Here is an 18795-nt window from a genome sequence, read left to right as displayed (position 1 = left end):
GTAAAAAAAAACACTCTAGTATTATCATATAACATCCCCTTCAGCCAATAAAATTGTATTATATTTTCTATGTGCTTGACATGTTTGGCAACAATGAAGTCAAGTGAAGAAAACATTAGCATAGAGTTCATTTTAGACTAGAATATAGTATTCTTTATTTTTTATTATTATTTTTTTAATATCATTGTACATCCAAATGTGCTTTCTAAAGTTTTTGGTCATTTTTAATGCACATTTTGTGAAAACAATAACTCAAAGACCAAACAAATCTGAGTGTCATGCATAAATGACAAAGTCCGTTTAGGGGATACATATTTTCCGTGTAGCTTGCACTATTGTTCAGTACTGGCAGGCAGTATAATAGTCTTTTTGCCTGTGATGGAGGTTGATGTTAGTAAGTTTTATAGAAGACAGAGGAAAAGCTGTACCTTTTCCAGAAGTTTTGATAGTGATGGCAGTGCATCAGATAAAAAGGTTGTAGTAAGAAAGGAAGAAGATGAAGATCAAGGAGGATATTAGCAGTGAGGATGAGGGTATGAAGAATATAAGTCATAGATTGTTGTGGAACAATTTGGGTACATTATCCTATGCCAATTTAGAAGAAGTGATCCATACTAAACCAGAGGTCAGATGCTATTGTCTAGGCCTCGCTGCTAATATACACTGACAACTGACACGCAGGAATGCTCCACAAATGATGACTAAGTTCAAAATCGAGTTACGTTTGGAAAGTGTGGGGTACACAGAAAAAGAAGAGTCTTGTAAATTTTCACTTCACTTCAAGTTTATGACATTTTCACATGTGAGTTTCAAATGAAATGTAGCACAAGATGAAATGAAATGCTTAAAGCTTTTTAATAATTTTTGAAACACTAAGACCTTATACTAATTTTGAGAGAGTGAAAATTCATTTGAATGGGTTTCTAAAAAAATAAAAATAAAAAATTATATATATATATATATATATATATATATATATATATATATAGAAATCATAGCATAGCTAGAAAAAAAAGACTTATTATAATAAAAGTATTTTTCCTAGCTATATGCTATGATTTCATAATTAGTCTCAACTTTAACTATTAACTTCTTGCCTATTGTAATTTGTACTACACTAAGGAAATCTAGGACTATAGCCTTTTGTACGCCTTGTATAGATTAAACAACAATATTTTGTCTGTTGTTTATCCTTTGTAACTAGCTGGTTAGCTAACGAACTGTTGCCAACATTTCACATACGACAAACGTTTAGCGGCGTAAAATTAAGATTTTACTGCCCCCTCCTGGCCAAAAAATAAAAATAAACACTATTCATGAACGTTCTTCAAAAGAGAAAAGTAGAAATAGGGCTAAGGTTGTGCTCTAGTGGGACATAAGCACGCTCTCAAGAGATTTTGTTTTCATTAAAATATATATACATTTAAGTTTAAGACCTTTATTGACATTTAAATTTCTGTAAATATAAAAGTTGTAAGTAAATGAACACTTAAGCAACAAATCCTAATTAATAAAGCCCTAACAATCAATATTATTATTATAATCGAGAATATAAACTGTATAAACTAACCTTATTTAACAATAATTATGATTTTCCAAAGCATGATTTTTTTTTTTCTTATGTGGCGGAAATGCCCTTTCAAAATAATGTGTTTCTTTTTTATAGTTACAGAAACACACAGCGTTAGCATTCACCATGGTGAAATTAATGAATGAGTAAAAACAATAAATATGCATATTGTACAATACCGGTAATGCTTTTTAAGGGAAAATATGGAGACTTTAAAAATAACAAAAAAAGAAATTAACAATTTCTTTACCAATAATATATAACATATAAGTTATATATATATATATATATATATATATATATATATATATATATATATTTTTTTTTTTTTTTTTTTTTTTACAAAGTATCAAGTGTTTCACGGAAATGAATCACTTCCGGTCTATCGTATATCATTTTTGTTCTGTGCAAAAAAGGCGGCATTAAATTAGATTTGTTTGTAATAAAGTATCTAAAAGTAACTCTTGAACTATTCAGGGCCCTCAGATTTCTTTGAGATTCTGAGACAAGCGTAGGTGACGTTGTACTTGACGTGGGTCAAGTAGGGTTCACGTGAGTGGGGAGGGGCGTTGAGCAGTCAGAGGAGCACAACACAACACACTTCCTTGCAGTCGTCGAATAGTTAGTTCACTTTAAGCCCTACATCCATCAAGGTGTCGTCGTGCACAAACAGATTCAATGGCACTACGTTCAGCTCGTGATTCTCAAATATTTATAATTGGATGCGGCATCTCGGGAATTGGTGCTGCTCAGAAACTACTAAAACACGGTTTTCATAATGTTCACATCATAGAAGCAACTGCAAGAAGCGGTGGGAGAATACGAACGGGAAGACTGGGTATGTGCAGTAGTTATGCTTTCAAATTTGAGAAAATTATTTTTCTGCAATCACTGTTGAGGACATTTTGCTTTTTGTAATTTGTCATCATCCTTTATAGGATGACTCTCTTATCTACCGTCTCTTATTATTTCTTGACACAGGTACAGGAAACTGGGTTAGCATATTTTATTTATTAAACTTTGAATCTAATGATGTATAATTATTACGATATTTTGTCTTCACTATTCTGCAATTATGTACTTTGCAACTAACATGGAGCCACTGGATTCGTGGGAGGAGTTTAAAAAAAATATTTGTGTACTGTATGTACAGTGAAGCAGTTATTGGCAAAATCTCACCTGTTGTAAGTCAATGTCTTCGCTTTCGCTTCGTTGGCTAGTTGAGTAAAGTGAGAAATATATTCACAAGAATACCTGCTTCACTGTAAATTACACAAATATTTATAGAATCAAATTACATTAATTCACCAAAGGGATTATTTTACTATCCCAAGTAAATTTTTTGACAACTCCCTACTGTAGCCTACGTACAATTATCAAATATGTCTATGAAACGCTTACTGTAATTCACCTAAAGTGTTTTTCATGTTCCAAAGGTTGTAGTACTTTCCTAGTGAACAGACTGACTTACTACAGGTTAAATATTGCCAATGCCTGCCTTACTGTATACAGTACATACATTTTTATGAAAAAATTACTTTAATTCACCTTAAGTGTTTTTTTCATGTTCCAAATGTTATAGCATGTTCCTAGTGATCACTCTACTCAATTAATTTTGATAACTGTATTAGGTAAAAGTAGGTATTAGAACTGCTGTTCCTAGTACTACAAAACATTTTGTTCATTGATTAAAAAACTGTAAAAGATTTTAGCTCAATCATATTTTCAACGTTATAAATAAGCAACACCCTTATTGTAATATTCAAGTTAAGTTTTTGTCATGAAGTCCTGAAGGAGTGGATTCTGGAATCCACAGCTGCTTCAATGTATAGCCTATCTAATGAGTGATTATAATCAAGGTATTAATCAGTATTTTTCCTTCTAAATATCAAATGAGTTGAATGACTTCTCTTGGCTAATGAGATTTTACTTTGTTATAGAAATTACCAGTGTGATTAATATCGAAAATGTTATTTCATGTATTCTCTAATGTCTGTATTTGCTATCTGAGAGGTGACTGAAGGGTCTGGCCCATGCCAGGAATGCAGTAAGTTAACAGTGCTTGCTCATTTAGCCCGGCTTCCAGAAATTAAGTATGGACTTTTTAAACGTGTCACTACATCCATCTGCTTCTCTAGGGTCCCCTGACAGCTATGGTCACAGTGGTCTTTGAAATCTATAGTTTGAGTGACCATTTCTTTGTTAAAGTAAAGTCTTTACAGTTAGATTTAAAGTGTCCTCTCCTTGAGAGAAAGAACATCTTGATGTTTTGAGAAGACTCTCCTGTTTAGCGTTAAAGCCTGGCCAAATCCAACCTTGAAGAAGCTGTGTGTCTGTGTGTGTGTTAGTAATCTTGGTTACAGGTTGAAGAGTTGTTGTTCTGGACATGCTGGTGCCCAGCAACCCAGATCTGCGACCTGGAAGGTCACGGCGTGCCTAAATTCAAGGTCGGAGTGTCAGCTGCATAATCGATGAAGATATGATTCAGTCTATCTGTTTATGTGTGGAAAATGTGTGTTTATCTATTTATTAGCCAATCAGAATCATTGAACCTGAAGCAAGGACGTAGCTTAGACCTTGGTGAAGGGTAGAACTGCTGTGATCTTTGTAAGCGGGGCGGCCTATGAACTCCTTCTGAGTCTTGAAGCTGACTTCTGCCTGATTAAACTGCAAACTATCTTCAGTAAAATTTTCTTTCATTTATTATAATTCTGACTCTTCTCTTCAATTGACTGCACTTTTAACTCCTGGTCTTAATTAATCATATCTGGTCCTTGGGTCTTTAACTGTATTTTGTATTAGTCCCAAAATACAGATATACAGTGGTAATCTATATTGCAACAAGGACAATAAAGCAGAAGTTTCTGCAGATATTCTTTAATGACACAAAGTTTAGCCAACTTATCAAGTATTCTAATGTAAGACATTACAATTTTAAAAGTGGCGTTTGGTTCCACTGGTTTACACAGTGAGCACAACCATTGGGCTTCTTTTCCAGGTAGCTTGTCTGGTGATAGTCCAATGCTGGTATGGTACCATCTTTTGCATTGTTCACATTGGTAAACATGACAAGGACTAATTATGTAATAAACCATTAACAGTTATGTGTGTTAACCAAATACATTATGCAATGAATAAATATTAAATAATTTTAAATATGTTTGTTTACACAAAGTAGTCCTGACTGAAAACACTTGAAAAAAAACTGAAAAATATATTTTCATTCAAACACACACATTTGTTTTACTTTAATTTTTATTTTATCGCCACTTCAATAAAATAAAATAATATTGTTATATAACCAGCAGGACAGCAGTGATGTGTGATCTGAATTTGGCAACAATACAGATAATTACAGTGAAGTTTTTGAATATTTTGTAGTAACACTTTTCGGGTTTTGCAGACGGTCCCTTCGGATCTGTCTCTCAGCCGTCTGCGCATAGATATCAATGTATTTTGTCCACTGCGAAGGAAAGCTCGTTTTGAGGAAAATTAGGTTGTAGCTGCTTGTGTATGTTACTACGATTTGAAAAGACGTGTTATTTGTGTAGTAACAACGTTTAGTTCTCAAGTTATTGAACGCGTAAGTCTGAATAGGTTGAATTGTGTTCTTAACTTTTTTTTTTTTTCTCTAAATGTCAGTTTGGGGCAAGTTGTTACACGTGTTGTAAATGTTACAAATTTACACTATTTAATAACTACAATATTTCTTGGCCACAAATTAAAAAAAACTTTACCTTTAATGTTTTTGCTTGTTTCATGTGTTGTGTTGTTTCATATTATAATTGTTTTAATGTTTACATTATGCTGAAAAGACGGGCAGGTTTCATTGTGACAACTTTTGCTATATAATGTGACAAAATGTTTCTCTATTGAGGCACAAGAGGTGTATTCAATTCAGTCGATTTTTTGTTGCCAAGACTTGAATGTACCCTGAGAAAAATCTCCATTATGCAGATCACATTTATTTGTATCACATTTATTTCTTTTGTTCAAGGTGATAACGTTGTAGAGATTGGCGCCAACTGGATCCATGGCCCATCGAAGGAAAACCCAGTGTTTCGTTTGGCATGTGACTACCAGCTCCTTGACAAAGAATCAATGTCTGAAGAAAACCAGGCCATTGACATTGGTGGTCATCCATTGTTTGTTCCCAACTGGTTTACCAGTTCAGGTCGGAAACTGGGGCCTGAGACGATGATGCCAGTGGTGGAGTTTTTCATGAACTTGCTGGAAAGGAGCCAGCAGTTCCATGACAGTGGTGGAGAACCTCTGCCGAGTGTTGGGGAGTTTGTGAAGGCAGAGGCTGAACGGCTGGCCCCAGAGGAGTGGAAGGAGGACTCTGCGATAAGAATGGCCATGATAAGCACACTGCTCAAGCTGGAGTGCGGTGTCAGTGGAACACACACAATGGATGATGTTGGCTTGGGAGCCTTTGGCATGTATAAGACTCTTCCAGGACTGGATTGCACTTTCCCAGAGTGAGTGATCAGAGTCTCAGAGCCTTGTACATTGAATCAAGTGTCTCAATTTATCCAATTGCAACAATTATTTCCTAAATAATGTTCATGCACTCTTTTTCCACCTAGAGGTTATGAAGGTTTAACTGATCACATGATGAAGGAACTTCCCAATGACATAGTCTTGTACAACAAGCCAGTGAAGTGCATTCACTGGAACTACACCAAGAATGGACCAGACACTAAAGGAGCGTTCCCCATTATGATTGAATGTGTTAATGGAGAGACATTTGCAGCAGACCATGTAATTGTCACCATCCCACTGGGTACGTACAGTACATTCAGCTTCAGCATGACTTTTTGGTATAGTATTGTTATGTATGGTAAGTGTTAGTTAACCCAAAAATGAAAATGATCCCATAATTGATTCACCCTCAAACCATCCTAGGTGTATATGAATTTCTTCTTTCAGCCAAACACAATTGAAATACAATTTTTTTTTATATATATCCTGGCTCTTCCAATGGTGTGATTATATTTTATTAAGCTATACATATGGATGTTTTTCTTACAAAAATGAATCGCTTCACTTCAGAAGGCCTTAACACTGTTTTATTAACCCCTTGGAGCTGTATGGATTAATTTTATGATGGATGGATGCACTTTTTTGGGCTCCCAAATCTAAGTTACCATTCACTCCTATTATAAAGCTAGGAAGAGCCAGGATATTTTGGGTCATACACACCTAGGATGGCTTGAGGGTGAGTAAATTATGGGATTTCTGGGTGAACTAACCCTTTAACAATTTGCATCTAACACTCATTTGTATTCTACTAAAATAGCATAATCTATTTGTCTTAATCTAAACTGCTTTTGAAAGTAATCCTCTGAGAACAATTAAAAAATACTGCCCTTATTTCTGTGTGATTTACAAAGTCAGATTCTCACTGTCACTTGAAAACCTTGTTTTAATATAGGTTAATATAAATAATTGTCTTTTTATTATAAAGTTTTATTCTTTATATTATATGATTTTCATTTTATTATGAATAAAAATAAATAATTTTCATAATGTTTATAAATACTTTTAACTTATGGCAAGGCCTATAACAAATCTGATGTGCTGTTCCATTACAGGATACCTGAAGAAGCACCAGAACACTTTTTTAAGCCCTTCTCTTCCACTGCACAAATTGCATTCCATCCAGAGAATGGGCTTTGGGACCAACAACAAGATCTTTCTTGAGTTTGAGCAGCCTTTCTGGGATGAAGACTGTGAGTGGATCCATCTCGTATGGGAGGACGAGACCCATCTTACTGATGTTGTTTCAGATGTAAAGATGTCCTGGATTAGAAAATTGAGTGGGTTCACTGTGCTGAAGCCCAGAGAGAGGTAAACATAATCTTGGAATTTGCTTCTATACTGCCATTTAAACCATTATGAATATGGTTTTCTGATGTTGCGTTGTGCAGATATGGACACGTGCTCTGTGGATGGATTGCAGGGCTGGAATCTGAGTACATGGAAACTCTGTCTGAATTTGAAGTGCTGCACAGTGTCACACAGCTCCTTCGCTTATTTACTGGTAAGCAACTTTTTTTTTTTTTTTTACAGGTTGATAGGATATCGTTTGATGGAGTCCAAAAGTCTGAGACCACATGCAAAATGTTGAATTAAAAATTAAATGTAATTCTTGTAAATTTACTGATTTAAAAAAAAAAGAAAATAAGTACATTTGTGACATTTAACTGCATTAAAATAACTATAAATACAAAAACCAGCTTGTTAAGTCTTTTATAACACTTTTCAGGAAATCCAACTATTACACCAAGGAAGCTTTTAAGATCTCAGTGGTTCCATGACCCCTATTCCTGTGGATCTTACAGCTATGCGGCCAAAGGTTGCTCAGAATATGACATAGATAACCTTGCTGAACCCTTGCCGCTGAAAGGCTCAAATTCTAAGGTTTGTCAATGTTTAGCCAAGCAGCTATACTTCATTCTTCTGAGTTATATGCTGTAGGCAGATTTTTTTCCTTTACTCTTAAACTTGCTTTAAATTAGCCTACTTAATTGATAATATCTTATAACATGAATGACACTTTGTTTTTGCAGCCTTTGCAGGTGTTATTTGCAGGAGAAGCCACACACAGGTCTTTCTTCTCTACGGTGCATGGAGCGCTGCTAAGTGGCTGGAGAGAAGCAGAACGTCTTATATCTCACTACACTCCTGCCTCTGAGTCATTCTCATCTAAACTGTGAAAACTCCTCGAGTTCTGAATAGCTGGAGGGATTGACACAAGTCATTTTCATTAAAACCGAGGGATTATGTGCCTTAAATAGGGAATTGATTTAACTGAATTATTTAAAGCATCGTGAATGCACTGCATGACACATGTTAAGATTTTGTCAGCTCGTTCAACAAATGATGATTTGTGTGTGTCAAAATTACAAATAATTTCTATCTGAATTCCTTTACTTTGCACAAATGTTAATTGTTTTTTGTGATCTGAAAATATTTTTTATATTAAACAAATTTTCTAATACTTCACGAAGCGTGTGTTTGTTTTGTGTTTCATATTTAAAAAAATAACGAGGTTAAAAACAAACTAAGCTTACCTGGTTAAATTTCCCAAATGGTGCTATGGTCATGTTTATACTAATGTAAAATCATCAAAATTGTTCAGATCATATCTGGATTATTTCAGGGTTTATATTTTTCAAAACGGTCTCAAATGTTTTGTAAAATGTTAGATTTTATTCTGATTTCATCATGCCATTTGTAGTTTACTGTAATGTATTGAAGCATTCAAATACAGCCAGTATAGGTAAGTAAATCTAATCATTACAGTATAGTTGCCTGAACCCTGGACCACGGTAGAAGCTGTCCCTGAAATCATGATTATCATTGCTCAGATGAAAATTATTTTCCAGTGTTAAAGTTAAGCATAGACAGCATCGACACATTTTAGAGACGGCTGCTTTGCATTGTGAGGTACCCAAGCAATTATATTTAGTATATAAGTGTATCTCCAATCACGGTCAAAAACCTTCTTGAGATGGGCCTAGATAAAGTAAGAAAACTTCTTAACTAGTAGCCCTACTATTCAGTTAAAATATTTGGACATTACAAATATCACCATGTATTCATATATCTGTATTTCCATGAAATACAAACCACTGTAAGGCAAAGTAGAATCAAATCAAAATCAGCAGTAGCTGTGGAACTCTTGTGCACGAACAGGGGAGAATCCAGAGTGAACTACAGGCTTTGGGATGTGCTGATTTCATTTTTTTTTTTTTTGTTAAAGTTAAATGTCATACCAGGAGCCTGTAAAACAAAAAAAAATGTATTTTAAAACTGATCTTGTTTACCTAGAATGTATGTAATGTTCTTCTCAGACCCGTGCTGTAGGTGGCGGTATGCACATATGTAGTTGCTTCTCAACTCGTTACTAAAGCCACCGAAGAAAAAGATTCAGCGATGGAAATATGGTTTATCTTTCAGCAAGACAACAATAAAAGTAACTTTCCTTGAATGCCAGTAACTGGTGAGTGGACTGCCATACGCCTGCAACTGCAACATTTCTTTTTATTTGTTAACTTACCTAAACAAAACAGAACTAAATAGAAAAAAAAATGTCTGTTTTTGCGGTGATGTCACAAAATGTTTATTTACCACGGGTGCATTTTCTGGTTATTTTAGTTTAGAAAAGTATGAAATTGCTTGGTGATGTTAAGATTGCATTGTCATTCGAGTAGTCTTAATAAAAAAAACACAGCAAGTTCATCGTTCGACAGCGCACTTAATATCTGCCTTTTTTGTTTGTTTGTTATAGTTCTGGTTCAGCCATCGGAAGAATTCATGTCCAGTTTCAAGAACAATCACTACAGCTGAATGAGAGCTTTAAATCTGTTCATTAAAAGAATAAGACTTTATTGAAATGGAGCAAAGTTTGCCATCTGCAGAGGCAATCTCACAGCACTTCATGAGTGGATGCTTAAAAAGTGAAAATGGATTGCAAACAGACTTCATTCAGTCAGAAATAGAAGTTAAAGTGGAACCTGATCAATATGACTCCTCGTCGCTTGATGTGAATGAACTAGAAACATTTCCTCGTTCTCCTGGACATGTTAAGGAGGAGATTTTGGACCATGGCCTGCAAGTCTTACCAGATGGCCTAATGCCTCCAGTTGAGATGGATGAAGAGCTTGAAATCGCAACAAACTCACACGCTTCTCCAGATAAACCAAACAGAAGAACTGGTTCATCAAGGAAAAGAAAAAAACATACAGACAAGCAAGGGAAAAGAAAAGCAACTAATGCACCAAGCCATACAATACGATGTCCGACTAAGCAGAGTAAGAAAATGAATTCTGATGTGTCAAGTGAAGGAATCAAATGTTTTATAATGCAGGGAAATGCCACACAACATCCAGAGAAATCAGGTAAAGCCAGAACATCCATTAAACAGCACAAAGAAGACCGATTTATTTGTGAAACCTGTGGGAAAGAATTCCAGCGGTCAGATCTTCTCACGGATCACATGAAAATTCACAGGCGACAGAAGCCGTACACTTGTGATCAGTGCGAAATGAAGTTTGCCAAGCCCTCTTATTTGAAAATACACTTGCGTAGACATGCCGGTGACAGGCCTTTTCCATGTGACCAGTGTGAGAAGAGGTTTTTTGACATCTATGACTTAAGGGTGCACCAGAGAGATCACACTGGAGAGAGACCTTATATGTGCTCCGAGTGTGGGAAAGGTTTTAAACGCATTTACATACTTAACAAACATAAACGGACCCACTCAAAGGAGAAACCTTTCCAGTGCTCTGTGTGTGGTAAAGCATACAAATATGGGTACAGTTACAGGTTGCATATGAAAGACCATCTTGACTAGGATCCATAATGTGTGTCGTCGGCATATGTTAACAACAAAAGGGTCCACATTTTTTATTCCTTCCTCAAAGGAAGATTATTTCCCTATGTAAAGTGTAAAATGTACTTAAAATTTTATTGGATTTGAGCAGGTTTTTTTAATGTTCTTTTTTTTTTATGTGGATTGAATCATTGATGAGTTTGTTCCACTCTTGAATCCGGCTAATGAAGTTGTCCAGTGATTTATAGTAGATCATATTCTTGCTTATTACATATCTTTAATGTTTTAAAAGCAGGTTTCTGTGACCTTTCTGTTGCAAGCTTGCATTAAAAATTAGGGGATTACAGCCTAAGTCTCAATTCTCTTTCTGACAATTTGTGTTTGAAGAAATGTTTCAGCTAGTTCAAAAGAATCAAATGTGGCAAATCAGTATAGAATTAACTCCTTATTTGTCAATTATATAAAGAATCAACACTGTAAAAACAAACCTTCATTGAATGACGTATTGATAGAATGGTAATGGTTTGGAAATAAATGTAATTTCGCAATTTTCTGTATTTCTATGTACATTCAAGATTTTGGGGTCAGTAAAACCTTTTTTTAATGCTTTTCTTTGCATTTCTTATTCTCAATAAGGCTGTATTTATTTGATCAAAAATAGTAAAAACTGATTTTGTGATATATAATACATAAAAAAAACCTGTTTTCCAATTTTTAAATATCATATATCATGTCTTCAGTGTCACATGATTCTTCAGAAATCATTCTAATTATTATTATTATTATTATTATTATTAATATTAAATCAATGTTCAACTCTTGTTCTGCTTAGAATTTATGGGCAAAGAGTGTTACTTTGTTTTCAGGATTCTTTAAGGAATAGAAAGTTCAAAAGAACAGCATTTATTTCAATTCATTTAACAAACAATTTGTTTACAGACCTCAAACTTCCGAACAGTAGTGTGTATATATAAATTTTTTTTCTTCTTTTACTGGACATAATTTTATTTCAAACCTGTATGACTTCTGTGAAATTAAAAGAAGACTCCTCCCCCCCCATACAATGAAAGTCAATTCTGGACCCCACTGGCTTTCATTGTATGAAAAAAAGCAGTTGAAATATTCTTCAAATTGTCTCATGTCGTGTTCTGCAGAAGAAAGAAAATCATACTGGTTTGAAATGACATGAATTTGAGTAAATGAAAGAATCTTCATGTTGGAGTGAGCTATTATTTTAACATTTCTCCACCAGAGGGAGGCCAATGCTGCACATTATGACCTGAAGTTTTAAGTAAGCAAAGGCCCAATATGCAGCCAGTTACAATAGAACTGTTCATATCTAAATGTTGACTACAAAACGGTTATGTCTTTTTATATTAAAAGTTGCATCTTCTGAAAACAATTTTAAGTGTGAAGTAATATGTATAGTGTATTGGATCAGATTGGTTTATACTGTGCAAAAGGAAAGAGAAAGTTGTGAGTGTGTGTGTGTGTTTAAGGTGGAATCATGTAAGTTAAATACTGTTTGTGCTAAAAGCTTAATTCAAATCAATAATTACCATTGATACGTTGAATTTGCTTGTAAATGTAATGATTTCAATATAACTGTTTTTGCTTCTTGTGTTTATATTTTTACAGTTTTGTCCATGGTGCATCGAAAAGCTGAGGTTACAGCTTCACTAACAGAAGAATATGAATCCATTGCTGCCCCTGATTTAGAATCGGAGGTCTCTGATAGTGATGGCCCAGAAAGCAGCAGTGTCCCAGATGTGGCAGAGGGTCAGAAAACTGTCCTCACAGACTTCGAGTTCTCATCTGAGGAATCCTGTGATGAGGAGAGTGAAGATCACTCGAGTCGATGGAGCAAAGGAGACTCTTATTGGAGCAAATATCCTCCTCAAAGTGACACTAGGACCTTCTCACAGAGCTGTCAAGGGCCCGCACAAGGGTCTTTACTGGTGACACCTAAAGATGCCTGGGAACTTTTCATAAGCGAAAACATCATTGATGAAATCCTGCAATGCACCAACTTGGGTGGACTGAAAGCAACGTCAACAAAAGGCAAAGTGTGGCAAAAGGTCACTAAAGAAGAGCTAAATGCCTTTATTGGTCTAAGCCTTCTCATCGGTTTGGAGAGAAACAGTGATGTCCCAGTACGGGAACTGTTTATGGATCCGTTACAGAACCCACTTTATAGAGCGACCATGTCTGTTGGAAGATATCAAGACCTTCACGGATGCCTGCAATTTGATGATAAGAAAACCAGAGTGCAAAGAGAGGCATCAGACCACATGGCAGCCTTCCGAAATGTGTGGGACATGTTCCTGATCAACTGTAGGAAAAGGTTCATCCCCAGGGATTGTGTCACTGTGGGTGAACAGCTCATGCCATTCAGGGGAAGATGCAAGTTTCTGCAACACTTGCCAAGACTCCCCGCCAGGTATGGCATAAAAATCTTTTGGATTTGCGATGCCGAGGTTCCCTACGCCATTGATGCTGTGATCTACACAGGCAAGCAGCCAGGAGAAGAGAATGAAGAGAACCTTGCAGAGAACACCGTTCTGAGGTTGTCCAGTGGACTTCAGAAAAAAGGTACTGTTTTTTTCTCCACAGCTTTTTGTGATTTGTAAGCAATAATGTGTTTCCTGTTTCCAGTATTAAGGCTCAGTGAATGTGTTTTTTTAATTGATACATTTTATTCAGGAAAGGATGTATTAAATTGATCAAAAGTGACTGAAATCATAATATTGAAAAAATATATATATTTTAAATAAATGCGGTTCTTTTGGAATTTCGAATCATCTAAATCAGCGGTCCCCAACCTTTTTTGCGCCACGGACCGGTTTAATATCAGACAATATTTTCACGGACCGGCCTTTAAGGTGCGGCGGATAAATACAACAAAATATAAAAAAAATATAAAAAATATAATAATAAACGTGAATCCAATGTGTAGGCTTACTTGCAATTTTTTTAGCAGGGTACTCGTAATATTGCGTCAAAAGACAACTGAGAAAGCCTGAACACAAACAAAAAGCCCCCCAAAAGAAAAAAATCTCCATGTTTACGGTGCTGATGCGATGTAAGGGTGGCGCTGCCAATAAAGCACCTAAAAGCTGTCACAAAGAACCGATTTTAAGAACCAAAATTAATGATTATGAATATGTAAAATATAGCAGGAGAGATTTTAATTGTTTAATAATAAACAAGTGTTTTCTGTGCAAAGATGAAGTTGACAATGCTGACTCGATCTTCGCAGTATGCCTAGTGAACGCGCCAGAGAGAAATGCACATTTACGAATTACATAAGCAGAGAACAGTCAGTTTTCTTTTGTTTTGAATTGTTCTGTTTAAAATTAGACATTTCAAGCTTTCTATGTCTCAGGTCAGTGAGGCAAGTAGGCTACCTTATACGCTGAATTTCGGTTAATTTATGAGATCAGCTCCAGTTCACGCGCCCGCGCCTCCGTGTCCTGATTAAATATTTTCTATTATATTTACTTCTTATTAAATCCAGGCAATTGGGTGATGAAACATTGATTAAAATTAAGATACAATTAATACAAAACGAAATACAATTTAAAGACAGGCTTTTTGCTTTCTGTCTGAGGTCTCTGTGAAAGTTTTAAAGCAGTCTTTTTGTGCCGCTTTCAGAGCGCTCACGTCCGTAAGGGTGAACTGTCCCATCCGAACAATTATTATTATTATTATTTTTTTATTTTTTTTTGTGAAATAGGCTACATTTCTAAATTAATGCGACTTATAGTCCAGTGCGACTTAGGCTATATTATGTTTTTTCTTCTTCATGACGCATTTTTTTACTGATGCGACATATACTCCGGAGCGATTTATAGTCCGGAAAATACGTTAAGTTATATATTCTTTCTGTGAGGCCCGGTACCAAATGTCCCACGGACCGGTACCGGTCCGCGGCCCGGGGGTTGGGGACCTCTGATCTAAATCACAGTTTTCACTAAAATATTTTTTAAAGAAATGTTTCTGGAAATGTACTGGAGAAATGGCTAAAAATTCAGCTTTGCCGTGACATGGATAAATTGCCGTCACCTTTTTTATATAGCGCTTTTTACAATACAGATTGTTTCAAAGCAGCTTTACAGTGATAACAGGAAAATAATGCAACAAAGTTTGTTTCTAGAACAAAATAGTCATAGTTCAGCTTAAGTCAGTCAGTGATGGTTCATTTTTGTTGTAAAAAAGTTATTAATTTAGTTCATTTATATATACAGTGAGGAAAATAAGTATTTGAACACCCTGCTATTTTGCAAGTTCTCCCACTTAGAAATCATGGAGGGGTCTGAAATTGTCATCGTAGGTGCATGTCCACTGTGAGAGACATAATTTAAAAAAAAAAAAATTCAGAAATCACAATGTATGATTTTTTAATTATTTATTTGTATGATACAGCTGCAAATAAGTATTTGAACACCTGAGAAAATCAGTGTTAATATTTGGTACAGTAGCCTTTGTTTGCAATTACAGAGGTCAAACGTTTCCTGTAGTTTTTCACCAGGTTTGCACACACTGGGATTTTGGCCCACTCCTCCACACAGATCTTCTCTAGATCAGTCAGGTTTCTGGGCTGTCGCTGAGAAACACGGAGTTTGAGCTCCCTCCAAAGATTCTCTATTGGGTTTAGGTCTGGAGACTGGCTAGGCCACGCCAGAACCTTGATATGCTTCTTACAGAGCCACTCCTTGGTTATCCTGGCTGTGTGCTTCGGGTCGTTGTCATGTTGGAAGACCCAGCCTCGACCCATCTTCAATGCTCTAACTGAGGGAAGGAGGTTGTTCCCCAAAATCTCGCAATACATGGCCCCAGTCATCCTCTCCTTAATGCAGTGCAGTCGCCCTGTCCCATGTGCAGAAAAACACCCCCAAAGCATGATGCTACCACCCCCAGGCTTCACAGTAGGGATGGTGTTCTTGGGATGGTACTCATCATTCTTCTTCCTCCAAACACGTTTAGTGGAATTATGACCAAAAAGTTCTATTTTGGTCTCATCTGACCACATGACTTTCTCCCATGACTCCTCTGGATCATCCAAATGGTCACTGGCAAACTTAAGACCGGTCTTGACATGTGCTGGTTTAAGCAGGGGAACCTTCCGTGCCATGCATGATTTCAAACCATGACGTCTTAGTGTATTACCAACAGTAACCTTGGAAACGGTGGTCTCAGCTCTTTTCAGGTCATTGACCAGCTCCTCCCGTGTAGTTCTGGGCTGATTTCTCACCTTTCTTAGGATCATTGAGACCCCACGAGGTGAGATCTTGCATGGAGCCCCAGTCCCAGTTTAGCTTCTTCCATTTTCTAATGATTGCTCCAACAGTGGACCTTTTTTTACCAAGCTGCTTGGCAATTTCCCCGTAGCCCTTTCCAGCCTTGTGGAGGTGTACAATTTTGTCTCTAGTGTCTTTGGACAGCTCTTTGGTCTTGGCCATGTTAGTAGTTGGATTCTTACTGATTGTATGGGGTGGACAGGTGTCTTTATGCAGCTAACGACCTCAAACAGGTGCATCTAATTTAGGATAATAAATGGAGTGGAGGTGGACATTTTAAAGGCAGACTAACAGGTCTTTGAGGGTCAGAATTCTAGCTGATAGACAGGTGTTCAAATACTTATTTGCAGCTGTATCATACAAATAAATAGTTAAAAAATCATATATTGTGATTTCTGGATTTTATTTTTTTTGATTATGTCTCTCACAGTGGACATGCACCTACGATGACAATTTCAAACCCCTCCATGATTTCCAAGTGGGAGAACTTGCAAAATAGCAGGGAGTTCAAATACTTATTTTCCTCACTGTATAGCCACTCTGGAGAAAACAGTGATGTCATCATCCAGCTCAGTTCAGTTCTCATATAATGGTGTCAATGCAGGCAGATCAGTAATATTTTTAAATATATAAATGTCCCAAACTAAGCAAGCCAAAAGCCAAAGGCGACAAAGGTGACAGTGGCAAGGAACCAAAACTCCATCAGGTGACAGAATATAGAACAAAAAAAACCTTGGGAGAAACCAGTTCTCCTCTGGCCAACGAACGAACAGTGCATATTTAGAAAATTGTAATAGTTTTTCTAAATATTATATACTGTATGTGCACTTAAGATTCAGCAGTGGGGGAAACAATGGTACAAGAAGTAGCCATTTAGCAGGAGGTTTGATCCAAAGCCACTATCTTTGAAACACATTGGATTAACTGCCTTTCTCAAAAGCACATAGTTCATACTAGTTTACTTCTTGTCAGGATCAAACCAGCATCCTTCTAGATACCAGCCCTGAGCCTCAAATGCTGTGCCAGACCATCATTGTTTTTGTGTTACCTAACTATGTTGCTTTTTTATGTTTGTTTCTCATAATAGGTCTTAATATTACAATGGACAGCTACTTCACCAGTATCCCTCTGGCAGAGAATCTTTTTGAGAAAAACTTGACCATGGTTGGGACCATTCACCATAAGAATCCACACGTGCCACCGATTATGAAGCCATCCAAGTTACGAGCGCGACATACCTCTGAGTTTGGTTTTTGTGGCAATGTGTCCATGGCGAGCTATGTACCAAAAAGAAAAAAGGCAGAGATTATTTTAAGTACGTTGCATACCAGCGAAGCACTGAATGAAACAGGTGCTAAAAACAAGCCAGAGGTCTTTCAGTATTACAATCGCACCAAAGGAGGAGTCAGCAATGTTCAGCAAATGGCCAACAATTATGCCTGCAAGCGCCGTACGAAGAGATGGACCATGCTGCTGTGGTATAACATGTTGAATATTGCCATTGTAAACTCCTACTCCATTTTCAATGCTCAGCACCCTGGCTTCATGGGAGGTGGTCACAGCACCCAGCGGATGTTCATAAAAGAGCTGGTGAAAGAGCTTGTAGCGCCTCAGATTCATAGGCGCAGAGAAGAAAGCCATGGATTATCCAAGAACATCCTTGAGGCCATGGGGAGGTGTGGGGTACCCACATCACTGTCACCTGTCACTTCTGAAATCCAACAACAGAGCTGTCAGAACAGAAGAAGAAAGAGATGTTATTACTGTCGATCTGCAAGAGACAGAAAAGTGAGCAGCTTCTGTTGTGAATGCAGTAATCCTGTCTGCAGAGACCACAGTCACATAGTAGTGATTTGCTACCAGTGCATGCGTTAGCAGTTTCAATATGTCTATCTGTATTGATAATGAGTGGGTTTTTGACAAGTTATATTTCTAAAAGACTTTTGAAGTAATATTGTTTAAAAGATTCAATGTGTATCCTATGTAAATATGGGTTCTTTAACTATTTGAGTTTTAAATTAATTAATCTTTAATTGATTATCTTTAATTGCACAATGTAAATTTGACATTTGTCTTTTTATATACAATGTTGTATTAATTGATATTTAACAGTTTTATGGATTAAACTCCATTGAACATTGAATTATTTACCTAACATCTATTAGGCTACTGTTTGATGAATGCTATGCATGCTCTCTAAGGGGAATAAGAAATATATATTCTTATCTATATATAAATAGCTGTTCATTTTAGATCAGCTATGTGAATGAAGTGCTCTAAAGTGTGCAAAAGGACAAGTCGAGTGTATTAACAAACGCCACAAGGTGGAGCAAAAATCAGTTAGCGACTGTAACCAAGAGATACCTCAGGTGAGTTAATCAAATGTTGAAATAATCAGCCTGTTGTGTGAAAACACTCTAGTCCAGCAAAAAATACAACCTTTATGTTCTGGATTTCTTTCTTTCTTATTATATTAATTATATAATACTTCTGTCTGTGCTTCAATATGGTTGATTAAATTCGATACAACTGTTCATTGTTAAACTAATATTTGATTTATCTTTTTTTTTCTCCAGATGTTT

The 18795-nt window shown here is 36.2% G+C and overlaps 2 protein-coding genes across 2 annotated transcripts; both read left to right on the top strand.

The window, feature by feature from the left end:
• The first annotated feature begins 2124 nt into the window (after positions 1-2124).
• paox (polyamine oxidase) lies at positions 2125-8581 on the top strand. The gene is made up of 7 exons (XM_084390714.1): positions 2125-2408; positions 5568-6051; positions 6160-6356; positions 7168-7423; positions 7504-7616; positions 7842-7996; positions 8146-8581. The coding sequence occupies exons 1-7, from the start codon at positions 2249-2251 to the stop codon at positions 8290-8292; spliced, it is 1512 nt and encodes a 503-aa protein (XP_084246840.1). The 5' UTR covers positions 2125-2248; the 3' UTR covers positions 8293-8581.
• An 863-nt stretch (positions 8582-9444) lies between these two features.
• Positions 9445-18378, top strand: LOC311279258 (piggyBac transposable element-derived protein 4). The gene is made up of 4 exons (XM_084390628.1): positions 9445-9581; positions 9870-10392; positions 12552-13505; positions 17301-18378. Exons 2-4 carry the CDS (start codon positions 9975-9977, stop codon positions 18086-18088), a joined length of 2160 nt encoding a protein of 719 aa, XP_084246754.1. The 5' UTR covers positions 9445-9581; positions 9870-9974; the 3' UTR covers positions 18089-18378.
• The last annotated feature ends 417 nt before the right edge of the window (positions 18379-18795 follow it).

The sequence above is a fragment of the Rutilus rutilus genome (genome assembly GCF_951802725.1).
Source record: "Rutilus rutilus genome assembly, chromosome: 20".
Lineage (NCBI taxonomy): Eukaryota > Metazoa > Chordata > Actinopteri > Cypriniformes > Leuciscidae > Rutilus > Rutilus rutilus.
Note: the sequence above shows the minus strand (reverse complement) of the source record. Positions and strands in the feature narration are given on the sequence as shown.